This window comes from Balaenoptera musculus, chromosome 5 (assembly GCF_009873245.2).
Source record: "Balaenoptera musculus isolate JJ_BM4_2016_0621 chromosome 5, mBalMus1.pri.v3, whole genome shotgun sequence".
Classification (NCBI taxonomy): Eukaryota; Metazoa; Chordata; class Mammalia; order Artiodactyla; family Balaenopteridae; genus Balaenoptera; species Balaenoptera musculus.
The window spans coordinates 121355687-121370979 of NC_045789.1; the positions used below are offsets into that span (position 1 = coordinate 121355687).

Here is a 15293-nt window from a genome sequence, read left to right on the forward strand (position 1 = left end):
TTTGTTTCTACTTCCTTTTTTCCTCTGGTCTTCAGTTAGGTTATTTTTTTATTGGCCTGTCTTTGGATCACTATTCCAGTCTTCTGCTATGTCCAGTATGCTTTTAAACACATCTAGTGATTTCTTAATTTCAGATACTGTATTTCTCAGTTCTAGAATGTTCATTAGATTTTTTAAAAATATATTTCAACTTTCTGCAAAAATTCATTATAGTTTCATCTATATTTTAGAACTAATGCCCTATTTTCTTCAACATATTAACCAGTTATTTTGAAGTCTGTGACTTATACCTATATCTGAATTCTTCGTTGAAGATTTTTATTGGTTTTTACCTCGTAATTTTGAATGTGTGTGTGTGTTAGCATGCCTCATAATTTTTTGATGCCACATGTGGATGAAATATTATAAAGGCTCTGGATGTGGATTTGATGATGTTATCTTTAAAGCAGATTATGTTGTCTTGAGAAGGCAAGTAGAATCTGGTGGATACCTTTCATCCTGTTGAATCCTGGTTTTAGGCTTTGTGAGAGCTGGTTTATTTCAGATGGCCTTATTCTAAGGCTCATTTACCTAGGGCCTTGCCCCTTCTTTTCTCTTATCTTAAATCCTGATGTATTTACTAGACCCTTCCCCCATGGCAGAGCTTAAACTCCAGTCTGTGTCTCCTCAGCACCACACAGCTCACTTGCCTCATACCTGCTTTTTCTCTGCCATTTCTTTTGGTTGTTGGAAGGTGTCATAACCTGTGCATGTGCAGGTGACAGATCAACCCTTGAAGGGAATTTGTATGTAGATATATGGATGGGGTCCTTTTCCACAGTTCCCTCTGTTTTGCTTCTCAAATCCCATTCACTTTGACAACCCTGAACTCCTACTTTTATTTCCTCATAGGTCTGCCACTTGAGTTCTATTTCCCTGTGCCATAATTTGGAAAATACCCTCAGCAAAAAAGCCAGGATGTCTGTTGTCCACATTCTTTCTCATGAGGAATATAACCTGTAAGACCTGCCTGCGCTGCTTGCTGTCCTCACACGGGGGAACTGGTACCACACTTAGGCTTGAAGGGAGGAGGAGATTACTAGAAAAATGAAGGTCAGGGTCATAAAGAAAGGGCTATTTTGAGAGGTGTATGACCTTTGGTCAGCCATCCTGAGGCCATCCTGAGGTGATCCTTCATCCAACTCTTACCAGGGATTTGGCCAAACTCAACTAGAAACCAGAAGGCAGGAAAGCACATTAATGTATGTAAGTCAGCTTAGGGTAGAGAGGATGTCAAGTTGTCAAGGGGAAAATGGAAATATCTGGCACAGTTCACCCCTTTCCTTTGTTCCTTAACATAAACTCACTTTCTTCATTTGGGAGAAAAGTTTGTATCTCAAGCAAAGGAGACACTTGAAATTCCATCAATTTTGGTATCATTGTGGGGTAATGTCCGTTCAGTGATACGTTCCTGAAACTTAAAATATTAGGCACACCACCAGTGTTTTTCACATAAAGAAAGTGAGACTATATGAAGTCCCAAAAAGAAAAACAAGTAAAATAACTACCTGGGTCTCTGGTCAATAGCCAAGAAAGTTGGTAGTCATGAAAGTTCGCAGTCATGAAAGTTGGTAATCATAGCTGCCTTCTTTCAATACTCTTTGCATGTTCCCCTTTATCCTCTGCCATTACTTTGGCTGGGCGGAATTCTTTGACTGGTGGTAGACTCCAGATCTCAATTCTATGGAATCTGAATCTTTGGTGCTCTTGCATTTTGAGGATTGGTACGGTTTTCCATTGATCAGTACAATTGGAAAGAGAGAGCTAAAAGGTGCCCCGCTGAGTTTCCTGGGTTCCAAATACAGTGTTACCTATTGTGTAGCAGTCACGTCTGTTCTGTAGCAGGAATTCAGTTTCCCCTTGTCAGCAAAATCAACTACTCTGCCAGTACAATATGTACCTGTTGGTTCAGCTGCATGAAAAGCCCCCAAATACTCAAAAGGTAGTCTCAGCTCCCAGGTAATCAGTTTTCTGATAGAAGTTAATGTTCCTGGTAGACACATATCTCATTGAGCACTAGGACCAATTAACCAAGCTAAGGTTTTATTAATGGGAGGTGAAAAAAATTTTTCATGTGAGTCATTTAGTATAATAGATGGCTTACCATTACTTGTACTTCTTGATTCCCAGACCTGTGCACTCTGGCTCTGGGGGAAACTGTACCATATTTTGGCTGCTGATTTAACACAGATAGAGCATTCTGCACTTGATCCTCATAATACTGTTTCCAAGCAGGTTCATAACTGAACTTTCAACAGGCCACTTCACTGTCTTACCAAGCCAGTTGCCTCTGAATGATAGAGCATGTAGTGAGATAAGTGAAATCCATGCTCATGATCCTATTGCCACACTTCTTTTGCCATAAACTATATTCTTTGGTTGGAGGCAGTGTTGTGATGGATAAGGCATTCTGTAAATCTAGTAACAGTGGTGCTGCAGAACACTTGAGGCAGAGAAGGAAAATCTGTGTTTAGAACATGGATCTATCCTTTTGAGGACAAAACATTGTTCATGCCCCAGTGGAAGAGGTCCAGTATAATCAATCCCAGCTGGTTCCTCAGGGAAATAGTGCCATATTGAAAGCTCAGCATTGGCTTATGCTTTGGGGAGGTTGGGCACTCAGCAGTGGCAGTAGCCAGATCAGTATTTGTGAGTGAAAGACCGTTTTGTTGGGCTCATGCATATCTCCATACTTGCTACCGTGGCCATTTTGTTCATGAGCCTATTGAATAAGCACTGGATTGGCCAGAGAAAGAGGCTGGCTGGCATCCTCAGGAAGGGTCATCTTGTCCACCTGAATAATGAGAGCCTTCTTTACAGTGGGACATTAATATCTTCAGATTCTCTGCCCATTCACATACATCTTCTTCAGACCTCCTTCTCACCAATTTTCCATTTTCTTTCTCATACCCCCAATCATCTGGCAATCTCATGTGTCACTTCCCATAAATCAGTCTATTCTAGATCTAAACCTCTGTCTATTTCTCCTTCAGTATGAAATGGGCAACCAAATGTACAAATCTGAATAGGGTTATTACTCTGGGATCATCCATTCTGGCTGATACCCACATCTGGTGCAGATCCATTTGTGAACCACGCCCTCAATTTTCTCTCTTGTAGTAGGGAACTCCGCAAGAGGCCGAAGGAGTAGGCTGAGGGAGCGGGGTTAAGCCACATACCATGAGAATCTAAACTGCCTGCTGATAAAGTTGACTTGTCCCTCTTGGACCTGTTTATACCCATTCACTTGTATTTTGTAGTGAAATGTGCTCTGTTGCCCAATATTATGTTTCAGTACATCAGTTAATAACTAGTTCATGATGGGCAGTTAAGGTTGCATAATCTTTTGGTGTCCTATGGTCAGACATTTGTCTCTACCCGGGTTTTGTAACAAGCCAGGAGCTGCTTTTAAATGGAGACTTATCTGCAGTGTAGGGTGTGGTCTTTTCTGAAAACTCTAGGACTGTGTGGTCATTATCTTTTGGGGACTTTCTACAGGCTTTTAACATCTCTATTACAAACACTTTGAATAACACTGGGTCGGCTGGGTCATAAATCTCATGTGGCTGAAGAATTTGTATTGAGGCCTGGGCCTGCTGTGTAGCCCTTTCTTGCTGTGGGCCTCACTGAAAACTGACAGCCTTATGAGTTACCCTTCAAAAATGGGTCAGAGTAGCATATGTAGCGTTCTTTCAAATCCCAGAGGCTCGCCAAGCTTTGTACCTCTTTGTAATTGGCCTTTCAAGGCACAGCATCTTGCCCTCCACTGTAGAGGAACCTCCTAACATGCATGAAACTACTGGACCCTTAGAAACTTCATATTTGTGACACATCCCTGAACTTGTCACCCTTCTTCTAACCCACATTTGCCTTACTCAGGCACTACTCCTACTTGTTACTTGTCAACAAATCCAGTTAGCATAAAAGCATCAATGTAATGGACCCGCATGATATTCTTTGAAATAGTAAGATGATCAAGTACTGTCCAGACTAATTAGGATAGAGAGCAGTAAAATTGATATATCCCTGGGACAAGACCGTTAATGTATTCTGTTGCCCATGTTATGTAAATGCAAATGGCAATAGCTAGAGACTGTCAGTCAACTCTGCTCCCTGGAGAATATGTTCTCTTGAAGGGAGTTCTGAACAGTGCAGCTCCTTGGCCACTATGGGGGTGTGCTACAGGAGGATCTGTGATCCCTTTGGGCCCTCCTGAGAGGGACTTGGACTAATCTTCCAGCAGGCTAAGTCCCCATTCTGACTGGTGGCTCACAGTGGAGTTTCAGAATTATAGGGTCCTTCAGGGCCATTATCTAATAGCCCCCAGAATATCTTGATAGTTCCCATTCTTCAGCCAGTTGTCTCCCTGGTAAATATCTCTTCCAAAATGGCTTGGAGAAATTTTTGCAGTATATATCTGTGGCCATATTACAGGATCCTTCCTTCAAGGGATCCTGCATCCATCCCCCTTCTGAGGCAGGAATACCAGGTATATGAAGTGGCTTAAATCCAGGAACTTGGAACAGGTCATGAATTCCAATTACGGTGATTCAAAATTCATTTCTGCCCAACAGAATTAGAATCTTCTAATTTTTAGGGATCTTGCAATCAGGTAGCCACCATTTAAGATCTTTTTTGGATAAAACACTTTGATTAGCACTCTGCCCTGTGGTTTATTGTGGTGATTGCTTCCATTTTGTCTTTGAGGGCTAAGTGCTGTCACCGGGCCTTTAACATTCCAGGATTACGTTATTCCCCAATGAGATCAGGGAAACCAGTTCCATTGCAGCACGGTCTGTCATTTCTGGCCTAATGAAAACACAACAGAACTCTGGTGGATGCTAGTGTCCCTCTCAGCAGTGTACTTCGTAAAGTCTTCCTGGGCAAGATGAGAAGACTGTACCTAATGGATCCATTTCAGCATTTCCAGTTCCCTGGTCCTTTGGACTCCATCTTCTACCAAGAAGCTCTGGCATTTCAACATCATTAAAAGAGGCCACTGTAGAGTCCTAGCATTTACTCAACCAGCTGTTAATGCCATTTGCAAGTTATCATTAAATTCGGAGTCCCAGGGAGTTGCATTCATCACAATTAAAGTAGCCCAAACATGACTTATTTTTCATCCCCATTGGTCTAAACACTTTGTATCTCATTGCCCCAGAATGTTGAGATCTTAACTCCCATTTTAGACATGGAGGCAAGGAAAGATGGTAGAGGTGTGTTCTGAGGAAAATTGTCCTCAATTTGTGAGTCATTGGAAGGTTTTTAAGTAAAGGACTCGTTTTTCCTCAGAACGGATTCTATTAAAGAAAAGGAGTTGCCTCTGTCAACAGGAAAGACAGATGTTTAAGGTGCTCAGTCTCTATGTCTGGCAGAACATCCACATCCCATATCTCAGAGTCCCACTCCTTCCCCATCCTTACTGTAGGAGACCTGGAGGGCTTAAGCTTTTAAGTGGCACTAGCTCTTTGCAGACCTTACATCAGACTCTTTGCTTTGTTCTCTGCCATATACGCCCTATGATTACAAGAGATGAACTCCTTCACAACTGCCAGTGAGGACTTCTGGTTGCCCATGAATGTCTTTAATTGTGTGTTCATAACTTTAATTTTTTCCCTTCATTCTCTGTCTGAGACCGTCAGAAGAATACAGGTGATAATCACAATTTTTATAACTATTACTGCTGTAGCAATTAAATGTCACAGTCATTTCATCTCACATCTTGCTCTCTATCTGCATTTCATCCTGTGCTACCACTGATGATAATTTGAAAAATCAGGATGCTACATCCCATAGATTTCTCATGTCCTTATTTTGTTGTATTCCTTGAATATATGAACAACCTGGTCCCAGAATTCTATTTTGAGGATCTATTTCTTAGGGCTATTTCTGGTACAACTACTGTGTCTGAGTCAGAAAACAGATGGCATACTCAGAATAATTCAAGGAGAACCTAATAAAGAGACAATTTACAAAGCTGTGGTCAGCATACAGGGAAACTGCGAGGGATAGTATAGTACCCTGGAGCTGGTAATAGTATAAGTGCTACCATCTTTAGGCTGGAAGGGAGGAGTGGAGGGAAAGGTTAGCAGAACTCAGAAGGAAAAAGTCTCAAGAGAGCCACCTTGAGAAAACCTGGGTTCTTTGGTCGAGAGGCACAACCATCCAGTGGCTACTCCATAGGGAAAGTCAGGGGAATCTCTTCTGTCCCTCAGACAACCTACCAGGGTTCCCCAGTGGCAGGACCCAATGGAAAGCCAAAGGGCAGGGGAGAGCTTTGATATAGGTCAAACAGGTGAGCCTCTTGAGGGCAGAGAGCAAGGTATAAGATGTTGGAGAATGGATAGAAAGACACACCAATTATACAAAGAGTTTCAAGAATGTTTTTGTTTTGGCATCTTATTTAAATTTAAGGCATGACCTGGAGAAGGAAAATAGTATAATTTGATGGGGTAGTCTCAGATTAGAATTAAGAGTCTAATCAACTCATGAAAGGAGAAAGCAAGAGCTTTGAGAAACCCATTTCTGTATTCCACATACCTCTTCAGGGGAAGAGTGACTTTTGTAAGCATCTTAACCATCTTGTGAGTTTACATGAGTAATTCAGAAATATTTTAGTGCTCACTCTGTGCTATTCCCGGAATAACAAATATCTGGGCTTGTTTTTATTAAATAATTTTATTAACTGACCTATATAGACATTATCTTTAACAATTCAACATAAAAATAAATAAGATAAATAATTTAAGCCCGTAGGGCTTACAAAAAGAATCTTAAAAGATCCATATTTATCATCTGAAGGCTAATAGTTACAAAAGGTAGAAAAGCATACATCAAAAAATAAATATAAATATTTAAATAAATAGAAAGCCTGATACATTTAAAATGGGAGGCACTTAATTATCAAGTCATTGTTGAGTAGATGCTTTGACAAAAGGTAATCCATTTTTTCAGAAATTCTACAGCGGTTACTGTCTCATCGTCATATTCACATGTGAATCTTGTTTCAGATCCCTGTAAAAGAAAACATTTTAATTTTGTTTTAGTTCAGGGTAGTTTATCTTATATATAATTATTTTCAGTTGAAGTCTTATAGACTTATGGCCTTTATTTTCAAGTATGTTAACCATATTAACCATTCACATTTTCTTGAAATGATCAAAATGATGTGCCAAAATTATATGCTATGATACCCAGTGATAGTGATATAAAAGCTAAAATTTTCCTCATTTGTTAGTTGTCACTCTTAATGAACACAAGATTTTTTTTTCCTGAATTTTGCACAATAACATTTTTAAACAGTTTCAGACAAATACTTCATTAAGTGCTGCATGCAGAATTAAAGTTGTTAAGCCTCTTTTCCTCTCGAATTATATCTATATCTAAATATAGGTTACATGTATACAATGATAAGCACATTATACTTTCTTCATTTCTAAACCTTAAATCTCCTATTAGTCTGCTTGAGTGAATCTCCTCATAGTTTCCCCAAAGCAAGATGGAACCAGCCCAGAGTAAGTTAGGATAAGCTTTGGGGGGAAATTTGTATGAAGAACATTTTCAAAAATACTCATAACGAATCCCACCCCACCTCAGTATCAGTGCAGATAAATTTCCCAATTTTTAGAAGTCTAAACATTAGAAATTTTGTGGACTGACTTTTTAGAAATTAACCTCCTCTGCTGATAGGAACTGTTTCAACTCTGCCTCTGGCTGACAAGCTAAGAAGAAAATATTTTGATATATGGTGAGATTAAAAGAGGGGGCTTTTTCAGATTTGAAGTAATTCCTATCCTGAAAACATAAATCAAGTGAGATAAAGTATTCCCTTTAAACAAACTATTGCAGTGTTATATACCCTCTTACATATAATTATTTAAATACTGTAACCTTTTGGGGGTTTAGATTTTTTAAAGTGTCTTGCTTTTTCTGATTTTCATGTAATTTTATATTAATTTTGCATCTAGAATTTAGAATGAGTTTTTCTGATGTTGGTCAAGAATTTTAGAGCAAAATTCTTGGCATGGATGGTAAACTGAGTCTATCAATGGGTAGATGACATTGATCTCAATGTATTTTTTAAATTAAATAGAAAGAGACTGTCTACTAATAAAGTGACTCTTATTTGGAAACAACTAGAGTTACGTACTTTTAGAAAGTTGGTTCTACTGTAATTAAAATTATGCTGTTTATTTAGGATATCTATTAATTCATGAATTTTTGTACTTTGGCAGATGGATGAGAAAAGAGAGCCATGAATTTCTCACATCACCCAAGTTCCTTGTATGTTTCATGCTTCCTATGCATTTAAAAATACTTGAGGTCCTGAAAGTGAGTATTACTTCTAAATAAAAAGTTAATTATCTGGTCCATTGGCCATTTTACTGGTTGCCATTTTTTTTTTTAGACAAATCTCTTGGTTCTTCCACCAGATGATAGGAAAATCTCATTTAAAAAGTCTTTCAGGTAATCAGAATTAGCTATTCTGGAAAATGACCTGAAGGAATTAAAAAATATATAATGAAACCTGTCTGCTTTCTGTGAAATTCAATTCAGTGTCTTCTTCCACTCCCAATTTTGTGTTCATGTGAGGGGTGACAGAGTGCAGCAGTGGGGGCTTGTCCCTGAATGGATGGTAGGTGGAAGCCCTCTAGCTTACACTTCCCAGCTCCACCTAATATAAAAATGAGTTATGTTCACAGTGGACTTAAAATGCATGAGTACTTCACAAATACCAAAAATGTTTTACCACGTTAAAACGCCCTTCCATTTATTTTATTTCCAGGAGAGCAAATAAGGTAATAGCTTACCTTTAGTGTCAAAACTATTCTATTGATATTGTCCATTAAATCCTTGATATCTGTCAAGTTCTGGGTTTTGCTTTGAGCAACATTTAGCACCTCCTCCAGAGGCTTGAGTTCTTCTGCTAGACACTGAAGATGTTTCAATTCTGTAGCCTTGAATAATAATAAAAGTAATTATCAGGTCAATTTGCCCTGACTAAAGGTCAGAATCAGAAGTTAATATCAAATTTTATTTTATTAACAGAGGCAGTATATAGTTTTTACCATTCTCTCTGTTTTCATCATTACTATAAAGATGGACCAACATTATAAGACTGGAAAAATGAGAGTTCAGCTGCCCATAGTTAGCATTAACTGTTAGTTAACAAATAATGAGTCATTAATTTCAGCTTAACTTGGCTTTGCAAAAAGTCAACATTTCTGCACCCAAATGTAAATCACCAATATAGGTTGAATTCTTTTCCAGTCTGCAGAGAAATTATTAGAACCAGAGTAGTCATAATGTGGAAGTATAGGATCACAATCTATGATTCTGATATTTAATAATCTAAGAGTTGAGAATCATAGAATGTTAGGGACAGAGGGAGCTCTTGGATGCCATCTGTCACAGTTCCAACATTTTATGGATTAGTTAGTTGTAGCTATTTAGTAATGGGTCAATATAGCAAGGCACGTATAACTGCATCTTAGTTTTTTACTTTTCTATAATAAGTACATTAAGATACATTTTTAAAAATGATTTGTCCAAATCAAATAAAAGCTTACAATATTTGAAGGATTTTTGGATGGGCCTCCTAATTTAGACATATACACACACAAAAACACACACACACATAACACACTTCTATATATAATGATAATATTTCATACTTCTGTGGTACATTATAATTTCAGAGTGTTTTGTCCTAAAGAAGCCCAAGTCTCACAGCCACCTTTTGAGATAGGTAATGCAGTGTGTTATCTCCATATTACAAATAAGGAAACTAAATCTCAGAATTTCAGTGTCTTCCCCAAGGCCATATGACTAGGTGGAGCCAGGGTTAAATTTCAGTTCTTTTTCTTTATAACATTAACATAACAACCTTTGAATTAAATGTTTTTATAGCTCTCTAAATTCTTCTGCAAACATGAATGGTTGTAAAATGAACAAATGAATGGCGTTTATCACATTACTTTTAGTTTCAAATAGATTTTGCCTTGTCATTTAGAAACTGCTAGATTTCAAAGAATTCCACCACCCTCTAAATTATGCACATCATCTGGTGTTATCTTTCTAACACTTTTTAAAGGGATAGGTAGGAATACACCGCATACATCTTATGACATTTTCATCTAACGCCCTTTAAACTTGCTACTATAAGTTCTACAAGTTCAGGGCTTAAGTTTTTGGCATGAACAACTTGGAGCTCTTTCCTTCAGAAAACAGTCTAGTGTCTTTACGCTGCTGGAGGCAAGAGTTACGTGACTCTGATTAAGTTGGAGGAGCATCTCTAAGTTATCTCCTTTTTATCTTTTAAAGGGGTAGTTTGATGTATAATTTCCTCGAATTTATAAGAAGTGGGTCAGTGGGATTGCATTCATGACCCTTAAATCCCATTTTTTTTCTGGGCTGTTCACCCAGGGACAAGCTCTTTTTAGCCTCAGATTTTGCCCATTATCTGTTGACTGGCATGACTACTAGGAGACTTTACATGCCTGGTGTAGCTCTAGGAGCTTAGATGATGCTTAGCTAACTGTCTGAATCCCCAAACGACCAAATGAAGCTTTTAGTCTTGGAACGTAAGTCATATAGCATCAGAAGTCTCTAGGTCTATTGACATGAAAGATGTGAAAGTCCAAAATTTTACTTTATACTCTCCAGGAAGAAGTTTGTCTTTATTATTACTTCTAATAACTAATGCTTATATGGTGTTTACCATATGCCAGATACTGTTCTGAGTACTTTACATTTACTCCTTCATCCTCACAAAACTATATGAAGTATACATAATTATCATTTACATAAGTAAGTAAGAAACTGAATCACAAAGAGGGTAACTTGCCCAAGGTTACAAAAGCTTGGACATGGCAGAGCTGAGATTTCAGTTTAAATAATCTGCCCTAGAATCTGTGCTACGGATTACTGCTATGCTGCCTCTCAAAGATAGATCCTTAGGAATCTTTCCTAAAACAGTAAAGGATTTTTTTTAATGTGGGCCCTCTGATACCAGTTTTGCTAATTTAATGGCAAAGTGATATGATCAAGTATCTCTAGAGTTTTATATTTTTAAATAAAACAGTAGGTCAACACAATCTTTTTTAAAACTGTCCAAGCAATAAAGTAGAATATTATTCTTTTCTTCCCATTCCCTCTACCCCAAAACACACATAAGTACGTATAAAAAAAAAATATTGGCAAAGCCATTTTTCAGAAGCCCATTATCAAACTTGGTTTTTTTAAAAAAGATGCTGAGGTTACTAATTCTTCTCCTCAGATGAAGTGCTACTAATCCAGTTAGTGTGTAAATTTTCACATTACTTTCAATTCTATTAAAATGTAAATGAATGTAGAAAGTTGTACTTACCTTCTTGGGCATGTAAAATTTAAATGTGAGCATCCTGAAGAGCTTGAGGTTCTCGTAATTCTGAGAAAGCATAACAGATTGTTATTAAAGAAAACAAACTCCACTTAGAAAAATTAAATGTAATAATTTGAGTAAGAAAGGGAATAAACTTACCTTAATTTCCTTCAAAAGCAACTGTAAATCCAGCAGCAGTGACTTCACTTGTTCCTTTGTGTTCTCCGTAGAGCTTGAAGTAGGTGCACCGTTTGCCACAAGTGCAAGAGTTAGTGCAATGCAAGACAAGAGTTGCATCTTGTACATTGTGGCAGGAGTTGAGGTTACTGTGAGTAGTGATTAGAGAGGCTGATAGGAAGCTCTTGAACAAGAGAAGCAATTTATACTGTTAATTCTGGAAAAATATGATGGGGGTGTCAAAATGTTTTACATATTACACATACTTTCAAAGATTCTACCTGTGTGGCAAAAAGCATTACCTTTATTTTTCCTCTTCTGATGACTCTTTGGAATTTCTTTAAACCCCCATAAACTGACTGAATGGATGTAGGTGAAATCCCTCTTGGTTACATTAGCCCACACTAAGGTGGCAGTTCTAATTCATACAACTAACGCCTTCTGTGTGAAACAGTTTTTCCTCCCTCTTTCTCTAAGGGGGTGGGGATACAAAAGAGGCTCATGAAAAATTTCTCTTTGTCATAAAACTGTGTGGAACATGTGGAACACCATGTTGTGGTGGACAAGAGCAAGAATAAATAGTTGAAAAGAATAAATTTTTAGATTTGTTGATTAAACAGGAAGAATATTGGTTTCCTGTTTCAGGATGGCTTTACCTTTTTATCTCCACGATGACTGAGCTAATGCATACAACATGCTAGATTACTTCTTATACAATCAGCTAGAGAGGTATTAAAATTAGAATACATAAAATACTGAGCTTGAGGCACTGTTTTATGCTGTTTTAATTTTAACATGTTTCTTGTATCTGTTTAAATCTCTTAATGTCTATTGTCCTTTTTTTTTTTTTTTTTTTTTTGAGTGGTACGGTGTTTAACACACATACTCAGAAAAGAGTTTGCATACAAGGGCACTACTAATGCTAATGGGAGTTTTTTTTAGTCATTTGTTTTACAGATTTATTTTTGCTCCTTTATTATTTTTAATGGGCATCAAGGGGATATAATGAGAGTTGGAATGTTGCCAGAATCAAGGATGCTTTTTCTTCTTCTCAGTCTCTCAGGGGCCACCTGAGCTCTTATATCTTTCTCCCTCTTATGTCCATTTCATTTCTTTCTCTCTCTCTGTTGAACAGATTGCTTATATTTCTTTAAATATAAGGCAGAAAATGAGCATAACAATAGGGATCCCCAAGTTTATTTATAGGAAGCTCACTAACTGGAATTTCTGGATACCATTCGTACATTCTTTAGGAGAAAGGTGATGTGGCTAGCTCGTGGTGTACCAATACTGGCCTAATTATTGTGGCTGGCGGTGCAGAAGGCAGGGTAATAAGCAGTCCAGGAGGCCATGGTGAGCCATGGAACGTGTATGGGTGTGCATGTGTGTGTGTGTGTGTCTTGTGGAGTGAGAGCAGTCCTCAGAGCAGGGGTATTTGGGCTCAGTTATTCCAACATGACTCTTAAAATACGGAAGCCAGAACTCAATCAATAGAAGTTACCAAGAGGGGTATCCATTACAATTCTTGGAGCACCTTTATGAAAAAATAAAGTACTGCAAAAAACTTGTGACAAACAAATACTCAGAAAAGGGTTTGCATCCAAGGGTATTGATGCCAGTTTTATAATAGACTTTATGTGTGCCATATATAAACCAATCCACAAGTTTCTAGTTTTTTATGTTTTCACTCTTTAATAGATTTAGATTTAGCTTCTAAAGCATCTGTGACACTATGAGTGTAACAAAAATAGTTATTAAATAACACCAGATCAATATTTTTGTAGTCATTATATCGGGTAGGATACTTAGGATTGTGTTCATTTGTCCTCAGTGTAATGCACTAACTGCCTGAATGATGGTACAGATATATACTGCTAATTTAAACTGGGGAAAATTGAGGAAATCCTTCTTCAAAGACATTTCTTGTAACTTCTCCGTTCTTACTACCTTATTCATTTCTTGTCTATTCTTTAAACAGATATTTATCTAGCACCTATTATGCTGTCAGGTATATAGAAAGAAAAAATAATGCACAGGCACACAGTCTAGTTTAAGCCTTACCTGTGAAGTGATGGTACCATTTTGTAGATTAGACAACTGAAGATCAGAGAAGTTAAATAATTTGTTCTAGGTTATTTAGCCCTTACTGCCAGTTTAGGGCAGAACAAGATTTGAAACCAGAATATTCTTACTTCAAAGCCCACATTCTTACCATTTGTGTTCTTTCTCAAACAACCTGACGTGTAATAGAGCAGTCATACACAGACAGGTGTAATCCCAGGTAATAGGTGATTGCTGCCTCAAGAAAAGTGAATATAGGGGCTTCCCTGGTGGCGCAGTGGTTGAGAATCTGCCTGCCAATGCAGGGGACACGGGTTCGAGCCCTGGTCTGGGAAGATCCCACATGCCGCAGAGCAACTAGGCCCATGAGCCACAACTACTGAGCCTGCGCGTCTGGAGCCTGTGCTCTGCAACAAGAGAGGCCGCGATAGTGAGAGGCCTGCGCACCGCGATGAAGAGTAGCCCCCACTTGCCACAACTAGAGAAAGCCCTTGCACAGAAACGAAGACCCAACACAGCCAAAAATAAACAAATTAATTAATTTTTTTAAAAAGTGAATATAAAGAATTTTTAAGAAGAAACATGACTTTAAACCGAATTTTGACAGCATGGTTAAAATGTAGATATGTAAATTTAGGATTAAGATGAGGGTGGGTAGGCAGGAAAGGTTACACATTCTTTGAGCATAATTTACTTTTTCTTTTGGCCACATTGCGAGGCATGCGGGATCTTAATTCCCCGACCAGGGATTGAACTCGTGCCCCCTGCGGTGGAAGCACAGAGTCTTAACCACTGGACTGCCAGGGAAGTCCAGGTTACACATTCTAAGGAACACTTAATTGTATATAAAAAGAACAGAAATGTTTCAGTACTTTTTATCTATGCATTAGGCAATATTCAGAAGAATATAAAACATCTTCCTAAAATTTAAAAATAAGAGTTACAGTTCCTCAAGGGGAAAAAAGTGAAGAAAAAGCCAGATCAGAGACAAATAATTTTTTCTTTTAGAAAAGATTAGAGACCAATGATGATGATCTTTTCCTTTTTTTTTTTTTTCCTAAAAAAATGCAGAATGTCTCTCTGTACCTTTCAAATCAAAACCACAAATTTAACATTAGTTATAAGGGAAAGGCTATTTGGTAATCTGTGTGTCAACTTTATTACACTTGTTTCACTTCTCTAAAGACTTCAATGTCTCATCCCAGCATCATCAGCTCAGGCCTTTACCCTTCCAGAATGGAAAAATTCACACCCACACATTTTTCTGTGTGGGGCTTTTCCAGTGAGGCCTGTGATGTGCTCATAGTCTTGATATTTATATTTCTCCGGCTATTTCCATGAGAGAGTGGGTCAGTATATGGCTACATTGACGGGACCCTGTGGAAAATTGAATTCCTAGGCCCCTGGCTTGTCCTTATTGTGTAACAGGCATCATTATGGGAGTTGGCCTTATAACTTCTTTCTTGAAATGCTTGGGAAGAAAGCTACGGCAATCGTATGCTGTGGCAAACTTTCACTTTCTAACATGTCTGACACATCAGCGGACTTCTCTGGCTATAGTGGTGATAGAGTCAGTAGTAGACTGCTAACTACCACATGTGTCACACCCCCTACTTCCCCTTTGAAAATAAATTTTACTCTTCAATAAGAAGCT

At 38.0% G+C, this 15293-nt stretch overlaps 1 protein-coding gene across 1 annotated transcript; it reads right to left on the reverse strand.

The window, feature by feature from the left end:
• Positions 1-6703: 6703 nt before the first annotated feature.
• IL2 (interleukin 2) lies at positions 6704-11754 on the reverse strand. Its single transcript, XM_036852995.1, has 4 exons — positions 11561-11754; positions 11408-11467; positions 8850-8996; positions 6704-7053 (listed from the first exon to the last, which is right to left on the reverse strand). The coding sequence occupies exons 1-4, from the start codon at positions 11705-11707 to the stop codon at positions 6943-6945; spliced, it is 465 nt and encodes a 154-aa protein (XP_036708890.1). The 5' UTR covers positions 11708-11754; the 3' UTR covers positions 6704-6942.
• Positions 11755-15293: the final 3539 nt, after the last annotated feature.

Coding starts and splice junctions, on each gene's coding strand:
- IL2 (XM_036852995.1), bottom strand. CDS start 11,707: ATGTACAAGATGCAACTCTTGTCTTGCATTGCACTAACTCTTGCACTT. Junction 11,468..11,560: donor TGCTTTTGAAGGAAATTAAG/GTAAGTTTATTC, acceptor ATGCTTTCTCAG/AATTACGAGAACCTCAAGCT. Junction 7,054..8,849: donor GAATAGTTTTGACACTAAAG/GTAAGCTATTAC, acceptor TTTCTTTTACAG/GGATCTGAAACAAGATTCAC.